Genomic DNA, 14,377 nt, shown 5'->3' on the forward strand with positions numbered 1-14,377 from the left:
AAATGAAAGAATTCCTACAAGACATGAAATAAAACACAGCTACTTACTTCACTGTTGTCAGGTAAAAACTCATGTCCAAATCTGTTAATGACATCATGTATCATATTGTGAAAAACTGCTATAGTGAGCCAAAAGGGCCATAAGGCAACAGCAAACAGGTAGGTCAGAAGATGCATGCACCCCACGACACTGTTTAACATTTACAAGAGAAAAGAATCTTGCTCTAGAGTAGATGCATTTTCCTTAATTATCATCTAAATTGACACTTCTGCTTTATTTAATTCTAAATCTAACTGATGTGACAAAGACCTGATGTTTAATCTGTTAGTTCAGAAAATTTGGCACACTTTAAAATTTTCCATTTTTATAGGATTTCAGTGCTGGCTAAGACCTTCACTTACTCAAATATATGCCTTTAGTAAGCTTAAAAGAAATTAATAATGTTAGCATTTGTGTTTCTGAAACACTACCTTTAAAATAATATGCATAAATAAAACTATATTCTAAAACTTGTCAAAGGTTACATCAAGTGAAAGGCTAACATGAGTTCTGAAAATTATTAGCTTTTATAATTTGTTATGATTTTGCAGGCAAAATGCTGTACTTGAAATGTGAAATATAGTTGGTTGTATGAGTTTATATTTTAACTAAATATACTAATTACTGACATTTTAGCCCAGCAAATCAGACATTATTTTTATAAATTACTCTAAACTGCTATATATTAAAACATAGATATGCATGAATTAGCAAGAATTTGTTTTTTTCTTTTAATTTTCCTCAAAATGATATACACTGGGTGATTTACACAAAAGGTTTCACAGGAAATGTGTAACTTTAATAGATTCCTCAGAAAATGGGCTTCAGATACTTTTCCCTAAAATTTCATTTTTTGCTTTAAAAATTCTGTTTAATAAAATCAACTGATGCATTCTTTTAAACCACCTTAAAAATGGCTATTTCTTAATATGATATTAAATTTCAATTTTCTCCTACAAGATATGAAAGGGTGTGGTCACAAAATAAATCATTCATTCATAAGAGTGATTAGTGCTCTTTTACTAAGGTCTGTGGTGTTTTACTTCAAAATAATGTCCTTTTTTTCCAATTTTTATAAGTTTGATTGTTATAAAGTTCAGTGAGCACTTTCACTGAGAAGTGTGAAATATTTATCATTTGCCTACTTCAGTGGGAAATAACTCCAGATATCCCCAAACACACTGTTGACTGCTGAATATGAATTTCAATCAAGAACACGGACAAAGTGATTTAAAACAAACTAGTGCTCTGTGCCATTTGTCATTTTAAGTGAACATTTGTCCTGTTCATTTGAAATCTCATGGGAATAATTACACCTACACTAATTGTGCTACAACATGTTAAAATAGCGTTTATTTTCCACCTACTCACAACATTTTAAAATGAAATCTTAAAACACTGGGCTAAAATTAGTTTTGCATACTGGGTAGTTGTATTATACAAAAATATACTGTATCTCAAATAATAACCCTGAAAAACCCAAATAAGGAAAACCTTTTTAGTTTATTAAACAATTTTGAACTATATAGGAGCAATCTCCAGTACAGTTATTTCTTCAAATGGGGAACCCAATTTCCTTTTACATCAAAACAATGCAAACCTTGATGTTTCCTAATTCTACATTTTCCATTAATAGTTTATAAATTTAAAAATTAAACTAAGTACACAATAAAAAATTTTTTTACAAAGAACACAGGTTTTGTACATCATTTAAATTGCCAAATATCAAATAGTTTATTCTATTTCACTTTCTAGGGAAAAAACCAACTGCTCCAAAAGAATGTGTTTTTCTCCCATTCTGGAAATCAACATGCAGTCTGAATCTAACATTACAGTGCGAGATGACATTGATGACATCAACACCAATATGTACCAACCACTATCATATCCATTAAGCTTTCAAGTGTCTCTCACCGGATTTCTTATGTTAGAAATTGTGTTGGGACTTGGCAGCAACCTCACCGTGTTGGTACTTTACTGCATGAAATCCAACTTAATCAACTCTGTCAGTAACATTATTACGATGAATCTTCATGTACTTGATGTAATCATTTGTGTGGGATGTATTCCTCTAACTATAGTTATCCTTCTGCTTTCACTGGAGAGTAACACTGCTCTCATCTGCTGTTTCCATGAGGCCTGTGTATCTTTTACAAGTGTCTCAACAGCAATCAACGTTTTTGCTATCACTTTGGACAGATATGACATCTCTGTAAAGCCTGCAAACCGAATTCTGACAATGGGCAGAGCTGTAATGCTAATGATATCCATTTGGATTTTTTCGTTTTTCTCCTTCCTGATTCCCTTTATTGAGGTAAATTTTTTCAGCCTTCAAAGTGGAAATACGTGGGAAAACAAGACACTTCTGTGTGTCAGTACGAATGAATACTACACTGAACTGGGAATGTATTATCACCTGCTAGTACAGATCCCAATATTCTTTTTCACTGTCATAGTAATGTTAATCACATACACCAAAATACTTCAGGCCCTCAATATTCGAATAGGCACAAGATTCTCAACAGGGCAGAAGAAAGCAAGAAAGAAAAAGACGATTTCTCTAACCACACAACACGAGACTACAGACATGTCACAAGGCAGTGGTGGGAGAAATGTAGTCTTTGGTGTTAGAACTTCAGTCTCTGTAATAATTGCCCTCCGGCGAGCTATGAAACGACACCGTGAACGACGAGAAAGGCAAAAGAGAGTCTTCAAAATGTCTTTATTGATCATTTCTACATTTCTTCTCTGCTGGACACCAATTTCTGTTTTAAATACCACCATTTTATGTTTAGGCCCAAGTGACCTTTTAGTAAAATTAAGGTTGTGTTTTCTAGTCATGGGCTATGGAACAACTATATTTCATCCTCTATTATATGCATTTACTAGACAAAAATTTCAAAAGGTCTTGAAAAGTAAAATGAAAAAGCGAGTTGTTTCCATAGTAGAAGCTGATCCCATGCCTAATAATGCTGTAATACACAACTCTTGGATAGATCCTAAAAGAAACAAAAAAATTACCTTTGAAAATAGTGAAATAAGAGGAAAATGTTTAGTACCTCAGGTTGTCACAGACTAGGGAAAAGGCTAAGTAAGTTTCACCAAACCCACATTCAGAAGTTTTAAATTTAAATTGTAAAAAATTACTGCCAAATATAAGAAAAACATTTTAAGTACTGGTTATGTTGTAAATTTTCAATGTAAATGTCAAGATTAGATTAGGTCATATATATTCAATTTCTTCATTACTTAATGTATTTGTTGCATGGCAGTTTGTTAAGGTAATATCATGTGTAAATTTTGTCAATATTATGTCCATCAGAAGATATTTATGTAAGTCATATTTTCTAAAGAATAAATACATAGCCTTAAAACACTGTAAAACTTTAAAACATAACTGACACAGTATCCTTGCTTTTTGTTTTTTATATAAAGTGTATTGTTTCTAAGCCACAAACTACAGATATATTTATATGTTAACAACTGGAATAGCATTTTAACACAAAAACCAAAATTATGGGCTCCAAGCAACCAAAATGACCCAGGATTTTCTATACCACTATATTATGTTTTCTAGCATAGTCTACTTGCTATAATATTTGATGCATCAAAAATAAGGAACTATATATGAAACTTTATCCTTTTTGGAATGTAGGAAATTGTAGGATTTATCAGGATTTTAAAATTCAAGAACCAAAAGACAAACAACCGTGTATATGCACATCAAGATAGGGAAACTTTTGAAATTTAAGTTTATTATGAAAAAGAGACTGATTTTCTAAGATCAAGGGCACTAAGCCTATAATATACAAATGAACTGACAATAAAAGGAAGGAAGAAAACTAAGGCTTCTTTCCTCCTTCCTCACTTTGGTTGAGTTAAGCCAAATGCTCTGGATTAATACAGTATACTGTCAAAAACCAGTGCGTTAAAATAAACAGACATCCTAACTTTATTCAAGTCAGCCTTTTTGTATAACAGAAGTTAACTATTAAAATCTGAATACAAGGAAGGGAAAAAAAAAAGACTTTATGTCATTATAGAAAAGTCAACTATTTCTAACTTTAGAAACATAGCAACTTTAGAGTAATACAATTTACACAGTGTTCCTACACTATCAGAACTCCTGAGTGTTTCCAAATATAGTAGTCCTTTTCAACTCTCAAAATCATTAAAGTGGCAATAAACCTTGTGAATTTTTTTACTCTACATCACTTAATTAAATTTAAAGCATTTTGCCTCCAATCCCCAATTCATGTTAGAAAACTGTGAAATTACTAATCCTAACTATAGATATCAGGTTTTTTTTGTTTTGTTTTGTTTTGTTTTTTATTTTTTGCTTTATAACAAATTTAATCAGTTATACATATACATATGTTTCCATATCCCCTCCCTTTTGCGTCTCCCTCCCACCCTCCCTATCCCACCCCTCCAGGCGGTCACAAAGCACCGTAGATATCAGGTTTGAGAATCTCATATCACACAAGTATTTTCCAATTGTTATAATCTAATAATCTATCGATGAGTGCTAATTATCACTGTACCTAAAAAACAGCAATAAGTTATTTAAAGTAGGCAAATACTTGCTCCCTTGTAATTGGGTAACTGGACAATTCTTTATTCTGTTTTTTCATACTGTATTCACTAAATCAAGTAGCAACTCATTTTTAAATAAAAAATTTTTATGTCAAACAATTCAAAAATAATCTCTCATTGAAAGAAACATGTTTTCATTAGGTGGTCTTCTATAATTAAAAATTAAATGTTGGACTGTGAAGAAAACAACCAATTCAATAATATAACACTTTTATGTAAATAAATGAAATTCATCCAATTTAGTTTACTGAATACCTTATCCCTTGGGGAAATGAGCATCATGCAATAGCAGGAATTCATTGAGGTTTACATGACAAATTTAATAGTGATATATTTCTGATACTAATGTTATGTTGACATAATGTCAAATCTTGGCAAAGAAGCAGTTTCCTCCTGCCTTACTTTGTATTCTTTTATGGAATTAAAGAAATGCTTCAATTTGACAAAATATAGCATAAACAACTAAGACTTATTTTTTGAAAACTTAAAGAGAAATTAGTATTGCATAAAGACATTAAGAAAATTTTCATTCGACAAATATATTTAGCACAGAATATCTCCTAATATATTCATTTAAAAAATTTTAAATAATTTTGTACTTGGATTTCTGAGCATATTTTAATATTTAGCTTTATAATCTTAATAAAAATTAGACTATTTTTAGAAAAGTCTTCATGTTAAGAAAGACCCTTTGTGTTCTAAATATTTTTCATCTTCAAGTCTATAAACATGCCAAAGATCTCAGTTTAAAAACAGTTTTCTAATAAATCTGCCTAAACTGCATTCATGCCCTCTTGTTCTCTCTAATAAGAAATCTAACAAAATAAATAATAAATAGAAAATATTATAATGTTGCCCTCTAAGCTGTTACTACTTCTACACTTGACACTGGAACTATTAACAAGCATTTCTGCCCACCTGTAAAGATCTTTCAGACATACAAAAGTGCACCCACTGGTTTACAACAAAGAATATTCATATTTACCAGATAACCTCTAGTAGCTTTTCAGTGTTAAATAATACGTAATATGTAAACCAAAATAACATTTATGTTAAAAGTTCAGCTTTTAAAAACAAGTCACAAATATGTTTGCAATTACTGATCTCAGCTTAAAGGAGAGAATGAGAAGCTTAGATAACTTTTTATTTAAATGTTGTTCAATGAAAAGGTGAAATATCTTTATTTTTATTATGATGGCCCTTAACACAATGTGTAAATTTTTTACTTTATTTCAAATAATTTTACAAAAAAAGCATTAATGTTAATTTTTCATGTTAGAATGAAATTTTTAAATGCAAAAGCAATAGAGGTAACAATACATTCAATATGGGATCTTCTTAAAATCATATTTTTCTATCCATATGCCACAAATAATATCAATTTCTATATAGCTAACTGGGCTAGTTCCTGAAAACTACTGAAATAAGAACTATTCTTTTAAAAACTAACCAAAGATGAGCTCAACAAGGTATGGAACTGTTGTTTCCTCTTTTGTTTCCTAATTTAAGGTCATTGTTATTCTACCAACTAGTACCCAACTGATGTTCAGACATATTAAAAATGAATTATTTACAATGATGCTTTATTAAAAAATGCCATTCATAGCATTGAATAATTCTATACTTCTCCCCCATAATAAGTCAATTTTTAGGTATATGGTCTATTTTTAATCCCCCAAATAAAATTATAGCAAAATCTCAGCTCTCTGGACATTAAAAAATCAAACTCCTCATTTCACTGAGATTAGACTTAAACGTAAAAACCTAAAAGTGTAAGAAAGGAAGTGCTTATTCGTAGGGCTTTATTCAACATAGTAATTTCAAGACTACTTTCCAAAGTCAATAAAACTTTTGGTTTTATTATATTTTATGACTGTACATTTAAGTGAGCTCTGTAATTCAATTAACATTTGAATCCTTACAAGGTAGAAGGCATTGTGGCTGATACTTATATGGCAGAAACTCATATATTACTACCCTCAGAGCTTAAAATCTAGAATCGAGGTAGTAAAAAGTATGGTAGTACCTATGAAAAAAGCAGAATGTGGCAAATGTAAATTAAAAAGAATAAAGTTCTTAACAAACTTAATAAGAAAAGAAGTATGTTGGATTTAAGAACAATATAAACAAAAGCATTGTTGAGGAAAGCTACTAAAGCATATGCTGGAAACAGTAAATGGTTCTCTTTAGAAGAAAAATAATACAGTAGTGAGAAGTTGATATGGTAAGTTAAATTAGAACCAAAAGACAGAGGCCTTAAATGCCAGCAGAGAAATCTGAGCAGGGGAATAACGCAATAAGAAATGAGCTACGGAAAAAAAAAAAAAAACAGCAATATGTAGAAAGAGTTGATTGAGTAAGACACAGAAATGGGAAGCTGAGAAACCAAAGAAAACACAGAGGATAGGAAGCTACTGCCATCACCTTGACAGGTAATGAAAGGCCTGGCAACAAGTGCTGGCAGTAGATCTACAAAGCAGCATACAGATGCGACTGGCAACATCAATGCAGAATCAATAGGGTATCCAACTGACTAGAAAGCCAACTGTTATAAGAGAGTGAAGAATTAAAAATGATGGCCATAAAAAGACCACAAGAAATTAGATTTCCTCAATGATCTAAGAACTTTTAAAATTATGCTTTGAATAAAGTACATGGGTAACAAGGGCAAAAACAAAAAGAATTTCTGGCAAAGCAGAAAATTCAATTAAGTAAAATAAACAACATTATTCAAGAATGTTCTAGTTATTACAAATATTCAAAATGAAAATTCCTATTTGATGTTTTAAAGTATCTACTTTATATTTCACATATTGGTTTATTCAGTGTTTCCATTAAACGCATTATTTTCTTCTTTGGTAATTTTTTCAATTATAAAAAAATATAAACAATGGTAAAATTCCAAGGTATACAAAGCAAAAAATATAAATATGATCCTTTGCTTCTTTCCTAATAATTTATTATAAATATCCATCCAACTCATTATATACATATCACCTTCATTCTTTGTTAATGGTTGCATAAGAATAATTTTGAAAAATTTAAAAATCATATAAGCAAAGTTTCTAAAAAATAATATTGATAAAATATCAAATACTTAAACCTTTTTCTATTATAATTAAATAGCTTCAAGCTACACTTCAAAAAGGTAAGAAAGGTTAACTTAGCAAACTGTGAAGCAGGTTCTTTTTCTAAATGGAAGTTAAAAGCAAGGGAAAAACCATAAAATAATCTATTTCTTTTCTTCCTTTCCACTCAGTAAGAAATACAAAAACTAGAGAAAACTTTTGACACCTATTTTCTTTATATCTCAGAGATAGACACCTGTGTGAGACCCCTATGGGACTGGGGTGAAGTCAAAGAAAGCTAAATGTGAGATGACTAATAATAAATCTTAGGGAAGAGAGAAGCTCAGATCACAATATAAACAAGAAATATAAGGAGATAATTAAACCCAGATAAGGCAGGAAAAAGATCTAAAATACTCAGAGATGCTCAACTCTTAGAGAAATACAAAGAGAACACAGAACTGTGGGTTAGAGAGTTCACAAAAGAAAGCTAATTTGAAGACTTTTGCTAAAAAGCATTCCAAACAATGAAAGGATTAAAATAAAACCCAGACAACAGATAGACTGGACAGATTAGTAATATGATAACATATATTACATCATAAGAAGTAGAATGAAAGAATATTATAACAATTCACAAACATCTGGAACAGAGTAGTACTGAGATGTAGAGACAAAAGGAAAATTGGGTTCATCGTTAATACGAAAGCTATCACCTTCAAAAGAATACTCATTTTTATGAGAGAAAAAGAGATGAGCAAATTTAACACACTAATATTGCTCCCCGGCTCATGATAAAATAAGGTGTGAAAATAACCCTAAGTATCCCTACCCTTCTATTCACACACATTTTTTTTTTTTTTTACAGACCTCTATAAGCTGTATCCATGGTTTTCAAGCATGACAGCTTTGTACTTCCACCAGCAAGTGGTAAAAAGCACTGTCATTCCTATCAGGGCCACCAATATCAACTCCATACCGTTATCAAAGCAGAAGCATCAAGTAAGATAAAAAAGGAGAGCTGAGTCTGTCTGGGATTGAGGTCATTTTCCTCACCCTGCTTCCATGAAAGCAATTATGTCATATTTCTGACAGACATTAAGCAAGACAGACTACCAAAACACATCCACCAATTTTTCAGGGAGAAAAGAAAAAGGAGCAAGAGAAGATAATAACGTTATGAGCAATCACTTTCTACTCAGACAGTTTTGGACATATAAGACTAATAAGGGATGCAAAATGAAAAATTTTTAATTTAACATAAAAAATTTTAATGTTAATGCTAACAATGAGAGTTCTGGCCATATGAGACACAGACTGTAGGAATGAGAAATACATATGGGACTAATATATATACACAGCAGCCTTTAATATTATACACAATCCCATATGTCATACATTATGTGGAATACTCATTGGGTAGAGAAGAACCAAAGATATGTATTTCACTCTAATATTGTTAATGCCTCATTCAGAACAGGCTGAAATGTAAAAAAATCAAACTACATAATCAACACTTAAACAATTTTCTTCCCAATTCTTAAAAAGCTGCAGTCTTTCTTTTGCTACTGAATTTTTTCCAAGTATCGCTTCTTACAAGCAACAAAATGCTAGCAAACTGTAGCTACTTAAATTTATAAAACTGTCTTTAATCCACACAATAAAATAATGGTCTGTAATACTAATGTCACCTTTCATAATGCTTCCCCAAAAAAGTGACTGATAAATACTAATGGATGAGTAAATATTTGTGAAATTGAAAGGAACAATTTTTAAACTTCTGACCCTACGGAACCTTGTTTAGGAGAGAGTTCCTCAAAGTATAGCCCACCTACATCAGAACCTCTATGATGTCTGTTTGGAAACTGCAGTTTCTGGGCCCCACCTTTACATAAGGAGTCAGAACCACTATGGCTGCAGCCCTGAATAACAAGTTTTAAAAAGTACCCTCAGGTGATTTGTGTGCTAAAGCTTAAGAACCATTACTTTACATACCAGAAGACAGACTGTGTATCAACGTGACAGACATTCAAGTAACTAATAAATGAAAAGATATAGAAGCAGCTCTGAACTCAATTCAGGCCACAGTGCCTTAAGCTTACTTCATTTTAACTAATAAAATTTTAATTGAACCATATATACTATAGTCCAGCAGGACATCCGTTTCCTTAAGAAATAAAATTCTATTTTCTAAAAAGAAGTTACCTAGGCAAAAGTTTCCTTTAAAAATCATATACTCAGAAGATAAAATAGTACTAAACATAAAGAAGATGACACTATAAAGTGTTAATTTCACTTCATTCAGCCAAAATATTCTGTTGATTATAAACTGCACAACTACTGTTTGTCATAATGTTATCTTATTCTGACCAGAAAGTAAGCACTATACTTGCATATTTTTGCTCATTTCAATACAAAACTTATTCTAAAATAAGTTCGCAGGGAAAATACTAAAAAACTCTATTTTGTGTATCTTTTGAACAGATGTCACTCAAGTTAGGTAGATGGTTTGAGTCAAACATTTTTCCTTTATTATTGTAATTTCCTTTGTTTGTGCCATCAACACAACTGAGGAAATATTCAGCTACTCTTTGGTAATTTATGACAACTTTTATTTCCTATTCTGTTATAACAGTTTAAGTAACAATGGTATTCAGTGTTACTTAAATACTTCAAATGGTATTACAGAAGCATTACTCTGGGAACATTTCTTATTAACCCTTTCACTAAGAATTCTTTCCAACAACATTGATATTATTTTCTGTTGTAATTCTTTTGCTTTTTAGCATTTTCACTGAATCATAGAACCAATAGAACCATAGAGTGAGTTAGTATTCTTGAAAATGGGCTGCTAGTGAATACAATTTAAATATATAAAGAAAACAGTTTAGGTGATTGAATATAGCCACCTTACAGAAAAACATATGCCAAAAAATACATTTCAGATAAACAATGACTTTTGGTGTAGGGCTTCCTGGAGTCTCATAAATCCCCTGAAATTGTGTGCAAAATTTAATGTGTATCTGTATGCGTGCTTTTTCTCTGGAGCAAACATCTACAAATTCAAAAAGATCCTCACAAGGGGATGTCATCGAAAACTAAAACAAAAACTATTCTTTTTTTTTTAATGATTATTATTATTTTTAACCACGCCATGCAGCATGCGGCATCTTAGTTCCCCAACCGGGGATCGAACGTGCGCCCCCTGCAGTGGAAGCGCGGAGTCTTAACCACTGGACTGACAAGGAAGTCCCTAAAACAAAAATTATTCTTAGTGTTAGGAAGAAAGTAGGAAAGCAAAATTGGTAAATATTATACATAATTTATTTATAGCCTTCCTTATTCTAAGAAAAATATAAGACAACTTTTAAAAGCATCCAATTTTAGATACAATTAAATTAAATGAGAAAATAAATATAATAAAATCAGAGGAAATAGAATGAAAAGAATGAGAAAAGTTAAATTAAAATTAATCCTGGTTGGGCTTCCCTGGTGACACAGTGGTTGAGAGTCCGCCTGCCGATGCAGGGGACACGGGTTCGTGCCCCGGTCCAGGAAAATCCCACATGCCGCAGAGCGGCTGGGCCCGTGAGTCATGGCGGCTGAGCCTGTGCGTCCGGAGCCTGTGTTCCGCAATGGGAGAGGTCACAACAGTGAGAGGCCCGCGTACCGCAAAAAAAATAATAATAATAATAAATAAAATAAAATAAATAATCCTGGTTTGAAATAAAAATGCAAAACATGTATCATTATCTTGCATTCTTATAAGAGGTGAGTCAAAAATTGTTCCCTGTGCTTTCCATTAGGTCAGATAAAAAGAGAAAAGAGGCTGATTACACAACTCAGCATTGCTAAAATAAAAATCCTCTAGCTGTTCAAAAGTACCAACTATTATTAATACTGAGACCAAAAAGCACTGCCTTTCATGGATCTTCTCAGAAGGTATGTAATGTGTAAATGATGTTTCTACAATAACTTTAAAGACAACCAAAGCCTCATATGGTTGTTTCTTAGGTCCTTCAAAATACAAAAATGGCCACAACAACCTTACAGAAAAGGCAACAAGAAGTTTCTTAAGGCTGATGGTTATAATTTTCTTCAATGTACAATAATGGCATCAAACTAAAAGAAAATTCAGTAAAAAGAATTATATGGGAATGAATAATATAACATTGTCCAGGTATAAAACCCTCTGCAATTCTGGTTTAATCCTAGGATAGATTCTAGAATACTAAAGCAGTGGATCTCAACCATTTGGTACACATCTACAGGGCTGATCAGACTGGCTGGAAGAGAGAAATGGCACTTCCAAATGACAAGAAGACAGATGTTCTTAAAAACAAAACAAAAAGGCACCCAGGTAATTCTGATGTACTTATTCCACTCATCCTCCTCACTCTCCAACTTTCAGAGATTACTAATTGACAGAAATGGATAGAGTGATTAGCATTCAGAAAAATCTTCCATAAATATTCTTTCTCAACGAAATTCTAGAAAAACTCATTGGCAGAGAAATGGTTAATTGCAAAACCCTAAACCCTGAAGAGCCACCTGAGCCGAGGCAAAGACTAACATCAGGAGAATGACACTCCACCCTTGACAGAGATGGCTGCTAGCAAATTCCAAAATGACAAGTTAAAGAACTGAATTTTCATCAACTAACTTTAAGATAAATCTACTTTGCCCTGAATTTTTAGTCCTCATTAAAACATCTTCTACCTATCAATGATTTAAAGACACAGTTTGAACAGATACAATGAGCTAAAAAAAAAAAACAACACCAAAAAAACAACTGGGCTTTCAACTTCATGATAAAAGACACCATATAAATATTTTATCACTGTTGTTAAATACAAGAAATAAGATATCACCACCATTTATATTAACAAATACACTTACTGGTTCTACAACACAACTAACTTCTCAAAATACGTAAATGTTTCTAAAATCTTATTGAGTAACATATGTCACAGGATCTAGTAGGCAGATCACAAAATGCCCAGACAAAATTGGCAAGCAGCAATAACCATAAAATCCTAGTTACCAACATAAATAAGTCTGTTATCTTGTAAGCATTTTTTTTAATCATAAAAGCACTTTTATAAGGCTCATTATAATAGCACTTAGCCCTCACTTGCCCAAATCTGAACATTTCATAACAGGTTTGGGTTGTAGGCACGTACAAAAGCGGCGGCAATAAGACAAATATGTCAACATCAATATCACAGGGCAAAATATAACTACAACAAGAGTACAAGCGAAGAGCAATGGAGCACATGTCCCTGGAAAAGCTGCTGAAAGGAAATGGCACTTGAAATAAACTGACTGAGGAATAAGCCTGGCTGATGGCCAGTAACAGGTGTAACTATAAAACCGTAAAAATTATACTAAAAAAAATCAAAGAATAAGATAAAATGAACTGGAAATTATACTTACAGTCTATAAAGCAGAGCAAATTTACCTCTATTGTATAAAGAATACATACTTACCAACCAATACAGCAATAGGAAAATGGGCCAAGAACAAGTAACTCATCAATGAAAAACAAATGACACACACGGCAAAAACAAAATGCAAATTAGAGCAAATTAAAAAACAAGTTAATATACTGTTTTTCACATATGTGACCTGGCAAATAATTTTTAAATGCTAATGTTTATTAATTTTGACAAAGTTGTAGGTATATTCTCTCACATTAGTACTACAAAGAAATTTCATTTTGAAATATTAAGCAAAACATTAAACATAACCTTTGACCAGGAAATTCAACTTCTTAAATTTATCCTAAGGAAACAATGGAATAATTGTACAAAAATGTATCTCCAAGCATGGTCATAAAAGGACAGTTATACTAGTAAGTAATATTAAAATGACCAAAATAGTTAATAATAGTAGACTATTTACATAAATTACTGGAAAGTTTTCATCTGAATATTACCCAGCCATTACAATGATATAGATTTATGTTTATTAATATTGGAAGGATGTCCATAATGTAATATTAAGTACAAAAGAATATGTACAATAGATATAGTAATGTACAAGGAAACAGTTGAGAGATTTCCCAAAATAAATCCATAGGTGATACCTACCTACATGTTCTAGTTTTCAGCAATTAATACATACCTGAATTTTCTAGTTTGCACAATTAACATATATTATAATTTTACAAATTAAAAAATTATTCTATTAAACCACTGATAATAGTATGACAGTAGTACTTAATTTTTTAAATAACACTAGAATTGAGCTGATTATCCTGAAAAAATAAAAATATATAGCATATGGCAGGCATTGTGAAAATTCCTCCCTCAGCTACATTTAGGAACTTAATAGTCACCAAATGTAAGTATAAAATTGTATTATTAAATGAAACTTATAGAAGTAAAACTGAGCCTTTGAAAGTCAAATTAATTGGTCACTAGGACATATTTAAAATAGAAATTTTTTTCACAAAAGTACTGTCCAGATGGAGACTACTTTGTCAACATTCAGGTCTTGTTCAGTTTTATGTGACCTTTCATTTATGAGCATACTTTATAAAATATTCATTTCTTTGCCATATTTTGTAGAAATTTAAAAAGATGAAAACATAGCAGTTATTTAATTTTCTTGGTTTATTTTAAACCAAAGTAGTAATAGATAGCATTTTTCTCCTTTCTTCCTCCTACATT

General features: G+C 31.5%; 2 protein-coding genes across 2 annotated transcripts in view; one reads left to right on the top strand and one right to left on the bottom strand.

The window, feature by feature from the left end:
- Positions 1 to 14,377, bottom strand: part of COG5 (component of oligomeric golgi complex 5) — a 283,477-nt gene that overhangs the window by 203,616 nt on the left and 65,484 nt on the right. The window lies entirely within an intron of this gene.
- Positions 88 to 3,118, top strand: GPR22 (G protein-coupled receptor 22). The gene is made up of 2 exons (XM_060108709.1): positions 88 to 158; positions 1,795 to 3,118. The coding sequence occupies exon 2, from the start codon at positions 1,820 to 1,822 to the stop codon at positions 3,116 to 3,118; it is 1,299 nt and encodes a 432-aa protein (XP_059964692.1). The 5' UTR covers positions 88 to 158; positions 1,795 to 1,819.

This window comes from Mesoplodon densirostris, chromosome 9, assembly GCF_025265405.1.
Source record: "Mesoplodon densirostris isolate mMesDen1 chromosome 9, mMesDen1 primary haplotype, whole genome shotgun sequence".
Lineage (NCBI taxonomy): Eukaryota > Metazoa > Chordata > Mammalia > Artiodactyla > Ziphiidae > Mesoplodon > Mesoplodon densirostris.

Excerpts from the sequence above, each read along its gene's own strand:
- GPR22 (XM_060108709.1), top strand. The coding sequence starts at position 1,820 with ATGTGTTTTTCTCCCATTCTGGAAATCAACATGCAGTCTGAATCTAAC.